Source organism: Geotrypetes seraphini, chromosome 11 (assembly GCF_902459505.1).
Source record: "Geotrypetes seraphini chromosome 11, aGeoSer1.1, whole genome shotgun sequence".
Lineage (NCBI taxonomy): Eukaryota > Metazoa > Chordata > Amphibia > Gymnophiona > Dermophiidae > Geotrypetes > Geotrypetes seraphini.
Window position 1 is genome coordinate 25882973 of NC_047094.1, and position 15657 is coordinate 25898629.

Sequence of the window (15657 nt, forward strand, 5' to 3'; positions counted from 1 at the left end):
ACAGGATGTATTCTTAATTTGCTTTTCACTTGTGAGTCCTGCTTCCTTTGAAAATGTCCGTGCTAAGGCAAGTAATTTATTTCTGTTTTTCCCTTATGATGATTGTTATGGTTCGAGTAGTTTTTAGGGTGGAAAGTGACAGATCTCACACCCCCCCTTCCTAGTTGTTTTTGTTGTTGTTCAAATGGCTTAAGAGACTTTATTTTTCTATTTATTTATTTATTGGAGTGGGGGTTAGTATGCAGCCTCACCTGTGCATAATAGAATATGTCTTCTGTCCTGTTTTTCTGTGTTCCTTATCCAGTGGGATGAGGGACTGCTGTTCAGGAAGGTAGGGAATCGTGACTTTTTTTAGTTGAACTATATTTTGTATCTCTTAACTACAGTAGGTTTCATGTGTGCACTGTCACTCACTCACCTCTGGTCCCACACAGGAAGTGAACCCTGGCCCCCTCTTGTCCTTTTATGTTGTTGTGTAGTCTCAGGCTGTTGATTTTGGCACACCTTGATTGGTAGTAAGCATCTCTGCTGATTGGCCTCCTACACACTTATTTTGTTGCCATGCATGTTTTCAGGTGGCACATAGGCTACCGCTGCTCCAGCTATATGCTGCTGTGGTGGGATAGCTGCAACCAATCTCAAAGATAGAAATATGATGGCAGATAAAGGGCAAATGGCCCATCCACAGCATCCACCATCTCTTCAACTCCCTAAGACATCCCATGTGCCTATCCCACACTTTCTTGAATTCAGACACAGTTTTGTTGTCTCCCCATCTTTTACCGAGAGCCTATTCCACGCATCGACCACCCTTTCTGTAAAAAAGTATTTCCTTAGATTACTCCTGAGCCTACCACCTTTTAACTTCATCCTATGCCTTCTCATTCTTGAGCTTCCTTTCAAATGAAAGAGATTCGCCTTGTGCACTTTTTTACCTCCTCCCACCTTTCCTCCAAAGTATACTTCTCTATTCCCATGTGGAAGATCTATTGTGTCCCAACACACTCCATGACAGAAAGTCAGTATCAGAATGAGTGGGACATGGCAGGCTGCCTCTGTGGGCATAGAGATTGGCTGCAGCAGTAACACACAGCAGAAAAGGACAATGTGTGTTAACTGACACACAGTATAGGGGAACAGGAAGGAAAGGGTGAGATATTAAATTGGGGAGGGGGTGGTTAGGATACTGTGGCTGAGTACTTGTATGACAAGGTTCACAAGATTAACCTTGTGTTCTCAACCAAGCCACCTCCTCCGGCCACTGTCACCTTTTCTTCTTTCCTGAAATCACTGAAGAGGAAACTGTACATCTTCTCTCTTCTCTCCTCCTCCAAACTCATTCCCTGCTCCTCTGATCTGATTCCTACCCATCTACTCATCACAAGCTCTTCTATTGTAATCACACTATTTCTCAAAAAAATTTTTACTGGATCATACCTGCCCTTTTAACTATTGCCCCATCTCTCTCCTTAAGCAAGCAACTTGAATATGCTGTTCATCATCGTTGTCTTAACTTTTCTGTCATCCCTAGCTATTCTTGACCTCCCCCTGCACTCTATGGAAACTCCCCTTGCTAAAGTGTCCAATGACCTGTTCCTGGCCAGATACAAAGTCATCTAATCTATCCTCATCCTTCTTGGGTCTATCTACTGCTTTTGACACTGTAGACCAGTGGTTCCCAACCCTATCCTGGAGGACCCCCAGGCCAGTCGGGTTTTCAGGATAGCCCTAATGAATATGCATGAGAGAGATCTACTCCATGCATATTCATTAGGGCTATCCTGAAAACCCGACTGGCCTGGGGGTCCTCCAGGACAGGGTTGGGAACTATTGTTGTAGACCACCACCTTCTCTTTGATATGCTGTCCTCACTTGGATTTCAGGGCTCTGTTCTTTCTTGGATTCTTCTTCTCTCACATCATATCTTTAGTGTATGAGTGGTGGATCCTCTTCCACTGCTCTCCCACTGTGTCGGAGTACTCCATGGCTCTGTCCTGGGATCTCTTCTTTATCAATACTTATTCCCTTGGTGCTCTGACCTCCCACGGTTTTCAATATTACCTCTATGCTGACAACTCCCAGATTTACCTCTCTATATCAGAAATTTCTACAGGAATCAAGGCTTGAGTCTGTGCCTTGTCTTTTGCTGCTGTTTGACCCTACTAATCTCTCATTATATAACAGACTTGCTCTGCCTGCCTTGACTCTTGCTTTGTTCCTGGACTTTGCCTGCTGATTTGGTTTGGTTCCACACCCAGTAATTCTCCTGCCTCTTTGCCAGATATCTGATATTTTTACTCCTCTCTGCTGGCAGTACATTATTTATTTTATTATCACTTGATATACTGCCAAATGGTCTAAAATAAAGCTTCATACTGGTTTACAATTAAAAGGAAAAATTAGAATAAAATAGAAAAAGTTAGAGGAAAAAAACAGAGATTTGTTTATCTAGTAAAGGCCCCCTTTTCATCAAGCCACATTAGGGTTTTTTTTATTACCGGCCACTGTAGTAAAAGCTCCGATGCTCATAGTAATTCTGTATGCATTGGAGCTTTTACCGCAATGGCCAGTGATTAAAAATACCCCAACACAGCTTGATAAAAGGGGGCCAAAGATATTTCAAAATAGTAAAGATAAATTTGATGTACTAAATTCTCCAGTTAGTCTAGATTAAACTAATTTTCTGGAATCTTCACAGGATAACATTTTGAAAAAAGCTGCGTTACTAATCTTATTTTTTATTTATTTATTTTTTAAATAATTTTTCTGAAAAAATGATAATTTTTTAACATCTTTTTTTGCTAAGAAAGCAACACTTTTTTTTTTTTTTTTTGGGGGGGGGGGGGAAGGCAATATCTATATTTCCAGACTTAAATGAGACGAAAGGCTTTCCTACAGCTGAAGCCTAAGGTTTTGGAGATGGGAGAACTTTTTTCTTAAAACTTCCCTGCAAATGTCTGGTAACATATGGAAATAATTCCTATATTTTTTTTAGATCCTTCTCATCTGGAAATTTTCCTTTACAACAAGGCGTGGGTAACTTTTTTTTTTTTTTTTTTTTTTTTTTTTTTATTAAGTTGGACCATATAGGGGTATAGAAAGTATATGCCTGTTGTTTTGTGACTTATAGTTTCTATTAAGGCTTTTTTGTTTTTATCACTTGATTGTTTCTCCATGATGTGGACTAATTTGCTTAAAATTGCTTAATGTGAAGATATAGAAGTAGTTTGCACATTTTTATATGTTACTTGTTGACATTATAAAAAAATTTATTAAAAAAAGTACCAGCAATTTAGATGATTGATAACCAAAAATGTGTGTGGGCCTGTGCCTCAAGTCCTTGCGGCTTCTGAGTATTGGAGGGCTCAACAACAAAGGGAAAAGAGGGTTGGTGCAGAAGCCCATTGCTGGTCCCTGGTATTCTCAAGAGTAGAATTGGCGGTGACATAACTAGTGAATATTTTGATTTTTGTTACTGCTTTGTTAATTTTTCAAATTATTATTTCCTTGAGTTATTTGCTGTTCAAAATGTTTTCTTGTAACATTTATGCATAGTAGACTCTTTGTAATTCTGAAAAGCTATTTTATTTGATTGTTTTTTTACACAACTGAATTGAGAGTTGATGGAAGTAATTTTATGAAAGGCTAAATAAATTTAGTACAGGTCACTGTGGATCAAAATGCAGAGGTATCTCTCCCATTGCACCAGTGTATGCAATGGTGGTTCCTCCTCCACAGTCTTCCTGCTATTGATTGGTGTACCTCAAGGCTCTGTCCTGGAACCACTCCTTTTCTCAATCTACGCTTGCTCACTAGGAGTGCTGATCTCCTCCCATGGCTTCCAGTATCACATCTATGCAGACGACTCCAAGATCTACTTCTCTGCACCAAATATCTCTACCAAAACCCAGACCAGAGTCTCAGCCTGCCTGTCTGACATTGCCACCTAGATGTCTCGCCGCCATCTAAAATTGAATATGGCTAAAACAGAGCTGCTCATCTTCCTGCCTAAATCAACTTCTCCGCTTCCCTTGTTCTCTGTCTCTGTGGACAACACTCTCATACTTCCTGTTTTGTCTGCTCGTAATCTCGAGGTCATCTTTGACTCCTCTCTCGTCTTCATCATCCATATATTACAACATATCGCTAAAACCTGCTGCTTCTTCCTCCTATAATATTACCAAAATCTGACCCTTCCTTTCTGAGCACACTACCAAAACACTTATCCATACCCTCATCACCTTGCACTTAAACTACTGCAACTCGCTACTTTCAGGCCTTCCATTTAGCCGTCTCGCTCCCCTCCAATCTGCCCAGAATTTGGCTGCATGATTCATATTCCAAGAGAGCTGCTATGCTTACGTTGCCCCTCTCTTAGTCACTTCATTGGTTTTTCATCTGTTTCCGAATACAATTCACTACAAATGCACTCACTGTCTCTCTTCACTTATCTCCCCCTATGATCCCTTCCCCCCCATACGAGCTCCACTCAGCTGGCAAGTCCCTCCTATATGTGCTCTTCTCTTCAACTGCCAACTCCAGATTCCATCCCTTGTGCCTTGCTGCGCCGTATGCTTGGAACAAGGCGCTCGAATCCCTACAGTGGGCTCCATCTGTTGCAGTGTTCAAGGCCCAGTTAAAAACCCACCTCTTTGATAGTGCTTTTGATTCCTAACTCCTCTCACTTTGGGTTCTGCATCCCCCAACCTTATATGTCATGTCTGTTCAAGTTAGATTGTAAGCTCTTCCGAGCAGGGACTGTCTAGAAATGTCAAAATGTACAGCACTCCATACACCGTTCAGCACTATATAAGTGGTACTTTTAGTAATTGGGTGTAGGGCATTCTGTTCAAGGCACCTGTGAAAATGTTCAGTCACTGTGAGGCCTTTGGTGCTTGAAGAGATAAATTGCTAATGCAAACTACATCAATATTTTTTAAGAATGAAATGTGATCTGTGGAAAAGATTTAGTTTTCAGATTGAGTTACATTTATCTGTCATTTACCACTTTCTGATTCCTTGACACCTACTTTGAACTGTTCTGGCCATTCAGAGTATATCCTTGCATATCTTTTCAGCAACCGCTGAATTATTTTCCTTTATTTCTGACTTGAGTTTTGAGATGCATTTAAAATGCATTGGCAAGTTTAACCTTTACCCTACTCTCCTGAACGGGGCCAGTGGAAAAGTGCATAAGGAAATAATGCTGGAGCTTTGTTTTATCCCAGGACAAGCAGGCAGGTATTCTCACATATAGGTGATGTCATCTGACGGAGCCCCGATGTGGACGCCTCATAAGCAGACTTGCTTGAAGAAACTAGAAGTTTCGTGTCACCCGTACCGCGCATGCGTGAGTGCCTTCCCGCCCAGTGCACAGGGCGCGTCTCCTCAGTTCTTAGTTTTCCGCGGAGCCGAGAAGTCCGTCTTTTTGGCTCTCTCCGGTAACTTCGTCATTCGTGCCTTCTCTTACCACAGTTTGTGTTTTATTTTTCTCACGAATCGCTGTGTTCTTACTTTTCTTTCTTTAAAAAAAAAAAAAATTGCTTCCGTTCGTCTGGTACAGGCTGCAGCCCGCGGGCTTCGACTTTGCGTCGGCTGTATTTTTGTCTATGCCCCGGCCTGTTACCAGTTTCAAACGGTGTTGCAAGTGCAAGCGCACGATATCTCTCACGGACGCTGCCTCAAGTGCCTTGGGCCGAAGCATCATCCTACCTCGTGCCTGCCTTGCCAAACACTTAAGCCTCGTGCTTTCAAGCGTCGTTACATCCTGGTGGATAGCCTCTTCGTGATGGAGTCTACTAATCCCTCGATATCGAAGGTGTCTTCGGCCTCGACCCCCGTCAAAGCCTCTGCCTCTATTGCTTCCACCTCGAGCCTCGTCAGACCTTCGTCGTTTGGAGCGGCTTTTGCTTCGACACCCTCTGCTGCGATTTCTTCTCCTATCTCCTCAGGTCAGATAGCTCAGCACTCTGTTCTGCCAGTGGTGATTAAGTGACGAAGCCTCCCAAGTCGAAACACTCTCACACCACTGTGCGGGACCCTTCAGCCAAGGCAGATGGGCCGATTTCAGACGCGGTACCCTCCTTGCCGGCTTCGTCCCAGACCTCTTTGGAGGAGCAGATTATTAAGGTCCTTACTAACATGGGACCCACACTGCTCACTCTTCTCCAGCCTGGGCATGCAGCAGTCTCCCGCGAGGTCGAGCTGCCTTTGCCCCGGTCTGATCCTCCACACTCGATGCAGGGAGCAGAGTCTCTGAAAGTGTCTGGTCTGGCTTCCAAGCACGAAACACATGGAGAAGATTCTGTGCGAGTGCGTCGACAGGATGCCTCACACTCTACAAAGGCTGTCCAGTCGTCGAAAGTGCTTTGAGGCTCCTCTTCCACGCCTATAGATCTTCGATCTTCTGCTTCCGAGGCAACCTCTGCTCAGTCCTCGAGATCCAGTTAGAGACACAGTTCTCGACACCACTCGAGGCCTGCTTCGAGGCATTCTTCCAGGCATCATTCCTCGAAGCCTCGATCCCCTCCGGCCTCGACAAGACCACTAACTCCTCGTTCCAGGTCTCCGATGCCGGCCCTCGAGGATATTCCGATTTCCAGTGCCTCGTCCAAGTCTCCAGGTTCCTTAGCACCATGGTTTCCAGCCGAGGCTTCTGCTTCTTCAACTCCAGCTGCCTCGACATCCTCGAGTCCTTCTCGAGGCCATGCAACTGCAGATCAGTTATCTTTCTCCTCTTTTTTGAGACAGATGGCTGTGGACTTGAGCGTTCCATTAGACACTGGCTCTAAATATTCTAAAGAATACCTCGAGGTCATGCATCTTCCTCAACCTCCAGCTTACCCTTCATAAGCTTACACTTCATAAGCTTCTTGATCAAACTTTTACTAGATGCATGGAGACTCCTTTTTCCATTCCAGCAGTTCCAGGAAAGTTGGACTCCAGATATAAAACGGTCCATCATAAAAGCTTTGACAACTCCCAGTTGTCTCATCAATCCCTGCTTGTGGAATCCTCTTTAAAGAGTTACAGAGTTTATCCTTCCAGAGTTTATGCCACAGTTCCTCCTGGCCGGGAAGGAAAAACCATGGACAAATTTGGACGTCGTATCTACCAGAATGCGATGATGTCTTCTAGAGTCCTTAAGTATAATTTTCATTTCATCAATTACTTTGAATTTCTTTTGTCTCTTTTGCCAAAATTTTTGAATTACTTGGATGATACCATGCATTTTGAGTTCCAAGAAGACATTGCTTCTTTCTCTCAGTTACGTATCCATCTTCTACAATCCTCTTATGATGCCTTTGAGCTCTCTGCCCGAGCAGCAGCTTGCTCTGTGGCCATGCGTCGTCTAGCCTGGCTTCGCACTATTGACATGAACTCTAACCGTCAGGACCGTCTAGCCAACATCTCTTGTGAGGGCAATGACCTTTTCGATGAGTCCATCGAGGCAGCCACCAAGAAGTTGTCTGATCATGCCAAATCTTTTGCCTCCATAGCAGATCTAAGCCTAAGCCAGCTCCTTCTAGGCCTGCACGCCCTCCTGTTATCTACCAGAGGTGTTTTCCTCCAAAGCCGGCACCTTACACCTGCCCTCCTTTGAAGAAACAGCCGTCTCAGAAGTCTCAGAAACCTCAACCTTCTGCTGCACCTAAGGCTTCTCAGCCTTTTTGACTGTTTACAAAAGAGCATAACCTCCATCGTTCTGTCTCTTGACTCCTTTTCCACCAATAGGAGGTCGTCTCCATCATTTTTACAATCGATGGACGGTCATTACATCCGACCTCTGGGTACTTACCATCATAAGGGAAGGATATTCTCTTCATTTCACTCAGGTTCCACCAGAGCTTCCTCCAAGAGAGTATCCTTCCAATCCATCCCAGACCGCCCTTCTTCTTCAGGAAGCTCATGCTCTGCTTCGTCTCCATGCCATCGAACCAGTTCCTTTGGAACAGCAGAGCAGGGGGTTTTACTCCCGTTACTTCCTTGTACCGAAGAAGATGGGCGATCTGCGACCCATTTTGGATCTCAGGGCTCTCAACAAATATTTGCTCAAAGAAAAGTTTCAAATGTTGTCCCTGGCATCTCTCTATCCCCTTCTCGAGCAGAACGATTGGCTATGTTCTCTGGATCTCAAGGAGGCCTATACTCATATCCTCATTCATCCAGCCTCGTGTCAATACCTCAGATTTCGGGTGGGGAATCTGCATTTTCAATACAGAGTACTACCCTTCGGCCTGGCCTAGTCTCCCAGAGTGTTCACCAAGTGCCTGGTTGTGGTAGCGGCAGCTCTACGGAATCATGGTCTTCAGGTATTTCCTTACCTCGACGACTGGCTCATCAAAGATTCCACCTCTCAAGGGGTTATTGTAGCGACCCAACGGACTACCTGGTTCCTACAAAGTTTGGGATTCGAAATCAACTTTCCCAAATCTCAACTTCAACTCTCTCAGAATCTACAATTCATTGGAGCTGTTCTGGACACTCTCCAACTCTGAGCATTCTTTCCACAACAACATCTGGAAGCTCTTCTTCAACTCTGTCATACAGTGTATTCCCGCTCTTCCATCTCAGCAAGACACTTGATGGTACTTCTAGGTCACATGGCCTCCACAGTACACGTGACTCCTTTTGCCAGACTTCACCTCAGAATTCCTCAGTGGACCCTGGCATCTCAATGGACGCAGGTTTGCAATCCTTTTTCTCGACACATCACAGTCATTCCTCCTTTGAAGAAGTCTCTCCGTTGGTGGATGCTCTCTTCCAATCTTTCCAGAGGCTTGTTTTTTCACATGCCCCCTCATCAAAAGGTCCTCACGACAGACTCGTCGTCATACGCTTGGGGCGCTCATCTCGATGGTCTCCGTACTCAAGGCCTCTGGACCAGTACGGATCGTCAGTGTCATATCAATCAGTTGGAACTCAGAGCGTCATCTTCTATGTTTCCTCAAAGCTCTCCATGCTTTTCAACATCTCCTTCATGACACAGTAGTCCTCGTCCACACGGACAACCAAGTCGCCATGTATTATGTCAACAACAGGGAGGGACGGGGTCTGCCTCCCTTTGTCAAGAAGCTCTGGAAGTTTGGGACTGGGCAATCCGTCACAACACCTTCCTGAAAGCTGTCTACATTCAAGGGGCTCAGAATTCCTTGGCGGACAACTTGAGTCGTCTTCTGCAACCTCACGAATGGACTCTCCATTCCTCGTCTCTTCATCACATTTTCTCACAGTGGGGAACACCTCAGATAGACCTCTTTGCAGCTCCCCACAACTTCAAACTGCCTCAGTTCTGCTCCAGGATTTACTCTCCTCACTGTCTCGAGGCAGATGCTTTTCTTCTACAATGGACGAATCTATTCCTCTACGCATTTCCTCCATTCCCTCTCATTCTCAAGACTCTAGTCAAATTGAAGAACGATCATGCCACCATGATTCTAATTGCTCCTCGGTGGCCGAGACAACCATGGTATTCCCTTCTACTTCAACTCAGCAGCAAGGAGCCATACCTTCTACCAGTTTTTCCTTCTCTGCTTACACAGTCAAGGATCTCTGCTTCATCCCAACCTGCAGTCTCTACACCTGACAGCCTGGTACCTTTCAACTTAACTCCTCTTCAGTTTTCTCAATCTGTCAGATATGTTTTAGAAGCTTCTAGAAAGCTTACAACTAGACAATGCTATCACCAAAAATGGACAAGATTTTCTACATGGTGTTTCTCTCATCATAAGGAGCCTCAACATTCCTCCTTATCTGTTTTGGATTATCTTTTGCACCTATCCAACTCTGGACTCAAGTCTACATCCATTTGAGTCTATCTCAGTGTAATTGCAGCTTTTCATCAGCCTATTGAAGGGAAACCCCTCTCTGCTCATCCGGTAGTTTCCAGATTCATGAAAGGACTTTTCAATGTCAAACCTCCTCTCAAACCGCCTCCTGTGGTTTGGGACCTCAATGTTGTCCTTTCTCAACTCATGAAGCCTCCATTTGAACCAATTGATAAGGCTCATTTGAAGTATCTCACTTGGAAAGTGGTGTTTCTCATTGCCCTCACTTCTGCTCGACGATTCAGTGAGCTGCAAGCTTTGGTTACTGATCCACCATTCACTGTGTTCCATCATGACAAGGTGGTTCTTCGTACTCATCCGAAATTCCTACCTAAAGTGGTCTCAGAATTTCATCTCAACCAATCTATCGTATTTCCAGTGTTTTTTCCAAAGCCTCATTCTCAACCTGTAGAATCCGCTCTTCATACTCTGGACTGTAAACGTGCTTTCGCCTTCTACTTGGAACACACCAAACCACACAGAACTGCTCCTTAACTTTTTGTCTCTTTTGATCCAAATAAGTTGGGACATCCAATTTCTAAACGCATCATCTCTAATTGGATGGCGGCTTATATCTCTTTCTGCTATGCCCAGGCTGAATTACCACTTCACAGTAAAGTCACAGCCCATAAAGTCAGAGCAATGGCAGCTTCTGTAGCTTTCCTCAGATCAAATAAACAGATAGAGGAACCAGTTCAAAAAATACTTTCCACTTTCAACGGTGCTCAGAATCCAAGATGGAATGTAAGAACTCAGAGTGGGGGATTAACCCCTACCAGAACTCTTGTGGTATCTATCATTGCACCATGACTGCTGTGAAAAGTTGTTTTGAAACATTGAATACAATAAATGATACTTTGTAACTTGCACACTTTCAATTTTCTTATAATGTATGAATGATTCAAAGGTTAAGTAACTTAGCTGAAGATTGCTGCTAGCGTTAGTTTGGCTGGGTCCTGACGCGTTTCGCCTTACTGGCTTCCTCAGAGAACCCGCATACAATCTTGCATATTGTTATTTATCCTAAGAAAGACAGAAAAGTATGGTACATGTAAAAATGGGTATAAAAAACTCAAATTCATACCAAACTCTCGGCGCAGGAGGCAATGTACCTGGTTTGAAATCAGTGAAATCAAATCAGTGATGTTGATTGACATCTCTTCTCAAGCATAAATATCGGGTGCTCAGCTGAGCGCTCATGTCACAGGAAAAGAATATTTCACTGATTTCAAACCAGGTACATTGCCTCCTGCGCCGAGAGTTTGGTATGAATTTGAGTTTTTTATACCCATTTTTACATGTACCATACTTTTCTGTCTTTCTTAGGATAAATAACAATATGCAAGATTGTATGCGGGTTCTCTGAGGAAGCCAGTAAGGCGAAATGCGTCAGGACCCAGCCAAACTAACGCTAGCAGCAATCTTCAGCTAAGTTACTTAACCTTTGAATCATTCATACATTATAAGAAAATTGAAAGTGTGCAAGTTACAAAGTATCATTTATTGTATTCAATGTTTCAAAACAACTTTTCACAGCAGTCATGGTGCAATGATAGATACCACAAGAGTTCTGGTAGGGGTTAATCCCCCACTCTGAGTTCTTACATTCCATCTTGGATTCTGAGCACCGTTGAAAGTGGAAAGTATTTTTTGAACTGGTTCCTCTATCTGTTTATTTGTGATTCCGTTTTTTGGAACTAGGCTTTTATCCCAGGACAAGCAGGCAGCATATTCTTTACGCATGGGTGACGTCACCGACGGAGCCCACGGTACGGACCTTTTTACTAGAAAGTTCTAGTTGGCCGCACCGCGCGTGCGCGAGTGCCTTCCCGCCCGACGGAGGAGTGCGTGGTCCCCAGTTTCTTCATTTCCGCGGAGCGAAGAAGACGTGTGTTTTTTCAACAGAGTTGAAATCCTCCTTTTGCCTTCCCGCTCGCGTTATTTTTTTCGGTTTTTCACCTTCGGGTACTTTTTTCTTCCCAATTCCAAAAAAAAAAAAAAAAAACCTTTCTTTTGTTTTATTTTTTCGTTCCTACCCCGGCGGGGCCTATTGCCACGATCCAGGCCTCGGGGTTTGATTTTGCGGAGGCCGTGTTTCCATTCATGCCCCCGCAACCAGGCTTTAAGAAGTGCCAGCGGTGTGCACGCCCGATCTCCCTCACTGACCCACACAATTGGTGCTTGCAGTGTCTGGGACCAGAGCATCGGGCGGACTCCTGCACCCGCTGTGCCACTCTTAAAAAGCGCACGTTGAAGAATCGTCAAATCCAACAGAATTTACTTTTCGGCACCGGCCCGTCTATGGATTCGACATCTTCATCTGCGGCACCGTCGAAATCGACACCGACCACTTCGACGCCGCCTGAGACGACGTCGGCGCCTCCGGCGCCAGGTAAGCCGGCTAAGAAGCCTTCCACCCTTGAGCGCCCTCCCACCTCGGGGACGGCACCAGTCCTCTCGGCTCCACGCCGGGCCAAGAAACGCTCCACTCCGATATCGGTGAGTGCCTCGTCATCGGCTCCCTCATCGCCGGAGTGTAGAGCGGCACCCAAGGAACCAAAAAAGAAAAAAAGTGGTTCCGGTGCCTCCCCTGGATGACCGCATTGCGGCCATCCTCCAGGACAAGTTGCAAGAGCAACTCCACCAGCAACTTCAGCAGCTCTTACCATCTATCTTGGCACCGCTGCTCTCGGTACCAGACCGGCCCGAGCCCCGCACCGTCCAACCGGTATCCACTCCATTGGTACCTATGGACTCTTCCATGCCCATTCTCTCGGCACCGCACGAGCCAGTCGCCTTAACGACGACGGATCCTCCTCGGGACCGAGCAGGACACCGGTCTTCCCATGACCCGGACCGGCACCGGTCTTCCCAAGACCCAGACCGGCACCGTTCTTCCCGGGATCGGGACAGACACAGGTCTACATCGCCAGGGAATGTCTCGGTACGCTCAGGCAAGTCTTTGTCTAAGACTCACCACGCCGACCCGTCCACTCCGGTCTCTCGACACGCAACCACCGATGTCAGAGACCCGGACCTATGGGAAGAATCCCCCCCCGGTACCGAGGAGGATGCATCGTCGTCGGACGAAGAGCCTTCCGCACCCGAGACCACTTCCAAACCTGAACAATCTTCCTTCTCTAAATTTCTCAGGGAGTTGTCAGGGGCTTTGTCTTTGCCATTGGAATCTGACTCCAAAAAGTCACAAGCTTTCCTGGAGGCTCTGGATTTCGATCAACCTCCCAAGGAGTTCCTAAAGTTACCTGTTCACGATATCCTACGGGAAACTTTTTATAAAAATTGGGAGAACCCGCTAACTGTCCCTGGGGCCCCCCGTAAATTGGACAGTCTCTATAGGGTCATACCAATCCCAGGTTTTGATAAACCCCAACTGCCCCACGAGTCTCTCCTGGTAGAATCCACCTTGAAAAAGACTCAGGGCACCAGTGTGTATGCCTCCACCCCTCCTGGCAGAGAAGGAAAAACTATGGACAAATTTGGCAAACGGCTCTACCAAAATGCCATGCTTGCCAATAGGGCAAACAACTACTCCTTCCATTTTTCCTTCTACCTGAAACATCTGGTAATGCAACTCTCCTCCATGCAAAAATACATGCCGGAGCACAAGGTCCCTCTTTTCCAGCAGCACATCTCCAGCCTGCTTCAACTGAGGAAGTTCATGGTGCGCTCTGTCTATGACTCCTTTGAGCTCTCCTCCCGTGCATCTGCCATCGCTGTGGCTATGCGCCGCCTGGCCTGGCTCAGGGTCTCTGATCTAGACGTCAACCATCAGGACCGTCTAGCCAACGCCCCATGTCTGGGAGATGAACTATTCGGAGAGTCCCTGGATACCACCACTCAGAAGCTCTCCGCCCATGAGACCAGATGGGATACTCTCATTAAACCAAAGAAAAAGACTCCTCCTGCTCGTCCTTATAGACCGCAGACATCATATCAACGCCGGTTCTCTGCCAGACCGCTCAACCCACCTGCACAGCAACCTAGGCGGGCCCGCCAGCACCAACACACCCAGGCTCGTGCCCAGCCTAATCAACCTGCAAAGCCTCTTCCTCCTGCCAAACCTTCTCAGCCCTTTTGACTCCTCTCTCCAGGGCTTAGCCAGTCTTCCACCCTCATTGCCTCTTCCTCAGCCAATCGGAGGCAGGCTCCACATTTTCTTCAGCCGTTGGGAGGTCATCACATCGGACCAGTGGGTCCTCAACATCATCCGCCACGGCTACTCCCTCAACTTCCAGACTCTTCCGCCAGACAATCCTCCCGTCGAGTCTGCTTCTCTCTCAACTCAAACCCCCCTCCTCCTGAGGGAGGTTCAATCCCTCCTCCTTCTCAATGCCATCGAAGAAGTACCTCCAGATCAAAGGGGTCAGGGATTCTACTCCCGCTACTTCCTGGTACCCAAAAAGACAGGAGACCTTCGTCCCATTCTCGATCTCAGGGACCTCAACAAGTGTCTAGTCAAGGAGAAGTTCAGAATGCTCTCCCTTGCCACGCTTTACCCTCATCTCTCTCACAACGACTGGCTATGTTCCCTGGACCTCAAAGAGGCCTACACTCACATACCAATCAATCCAACTTCACGTCGCTACCTGCGATTCCAGGTGCACCATCGCCATTATCAGTACAAGGTGCTACCTTTTGGCCTCGCTTCATCACCCAGGGTGTTCACCAAATGCCTCATTGTGGCGGCGGCCTTCCTCAGGTCTCACAACCTCCAAGTGTTTCCCTACTTGGACGATTGGTTAGTGACAGCTCCTACGTCTCCTCTTGTGCTACAAGCCACTCAACATACCATCTCTCTTCTCCATCTACTGGGGTTCGAGATCAACTACCCCAAGTCGCATCTGCTTCCCACACAGCGCCTTCAGTTCATCGGAGCAGTTCTCGATACCACACTAATGAGGGCATTCCTCCCCTCCGATCGTCGACGGACTCTGCTCCACCTCTGTCATCAGGTGCTTCTTCATCACACCATCCCAGCTCGACAGATGATGGTCCTCCTGGGACACATGGCATCAACGGTGCATGTGCTTCCCTTAGCACGACTCCACCTCAGGACACCTCAATGGACTCTGGCCGACCAGTGGTCACAGACCTCGAATCTTCTTTCTCATCCCATCTCTGTGACATCATCTCTTCAGCGATCTCTACAATGGTGGTTGAACTCCTCAAACCTTTCCAGGGGCCTTCTGTTGCATCTGCCCCCACATTCCATGATCATCACCACGGATGCCTCCCCTTATGCATGGGGAGCTCACCTGGGAGACCTACGCACCCAGGGTCTTTGGACCCCACAGGAGCGTCGACATCACATCAATTTTCTAGAACTACGAGCCATGTTCTATGCTCTCAAGGCCTTCCAGCACCTTCTTTGTCCTCAGGTTCTGCTCCTGTGCACGGACAACCAAGTCGCCATGTACTACATAAACAAACAGGGCGGCACAGGATCTCGCCTCCTTTGTCAGGAGGCTCTTCGTATCTGGACCTGGGCCACGGCCCGCAGTCTCTTCCTCAAGGCGGTCTACATCCAGGGCGAACAGAACTCCCTGGCCGACAATCTCAGCCGCGTCCTTCAACCTCACGAGTGGACTTTGGATCCTCCCACGCTCCACTCCATCTTTGCTCGCTGGGGCACTCCGCAGATGGACCTATTCGCAGCTCCTCACAACCATCAGCTGCCCCAGTTCTGCTCCAGACTCTTCTCTCCTCATCGTCTGGCCCCGGATGCATTCCTTCTCGACTGGACGGATCGGTTCCTCTATGCCTTTCCTCCTCTACCTCTGATGTTGCGGACTTTATCCAAACTCCGCAG

The 15657-nt window shown here is 46.7% G+C and overlaps 1 protein-coding gene across 2 annotated transcripts in view; it reads left to right on the forward strand.

The window, feature by feature from the left end:
• The window catches only part of RAC1 (Rac family small GTPase 1), a 39211-nt gene that overhangs the window by 11711 nt on the left and 11843 nt on the right, over nt 1-15657 (forward strand). For both annotated transcript variants that reach the window (XM_033963226.1, XM_033963227.1), the window contains one exon: nt 5-67. In XM_033963226.1, coding sequence (XP_033819117.1) covers nt 5-67 — 63 coding nt within the window. The remainder of the gene's footprint in view (nt 1-4; nt 68-15657) is intronic.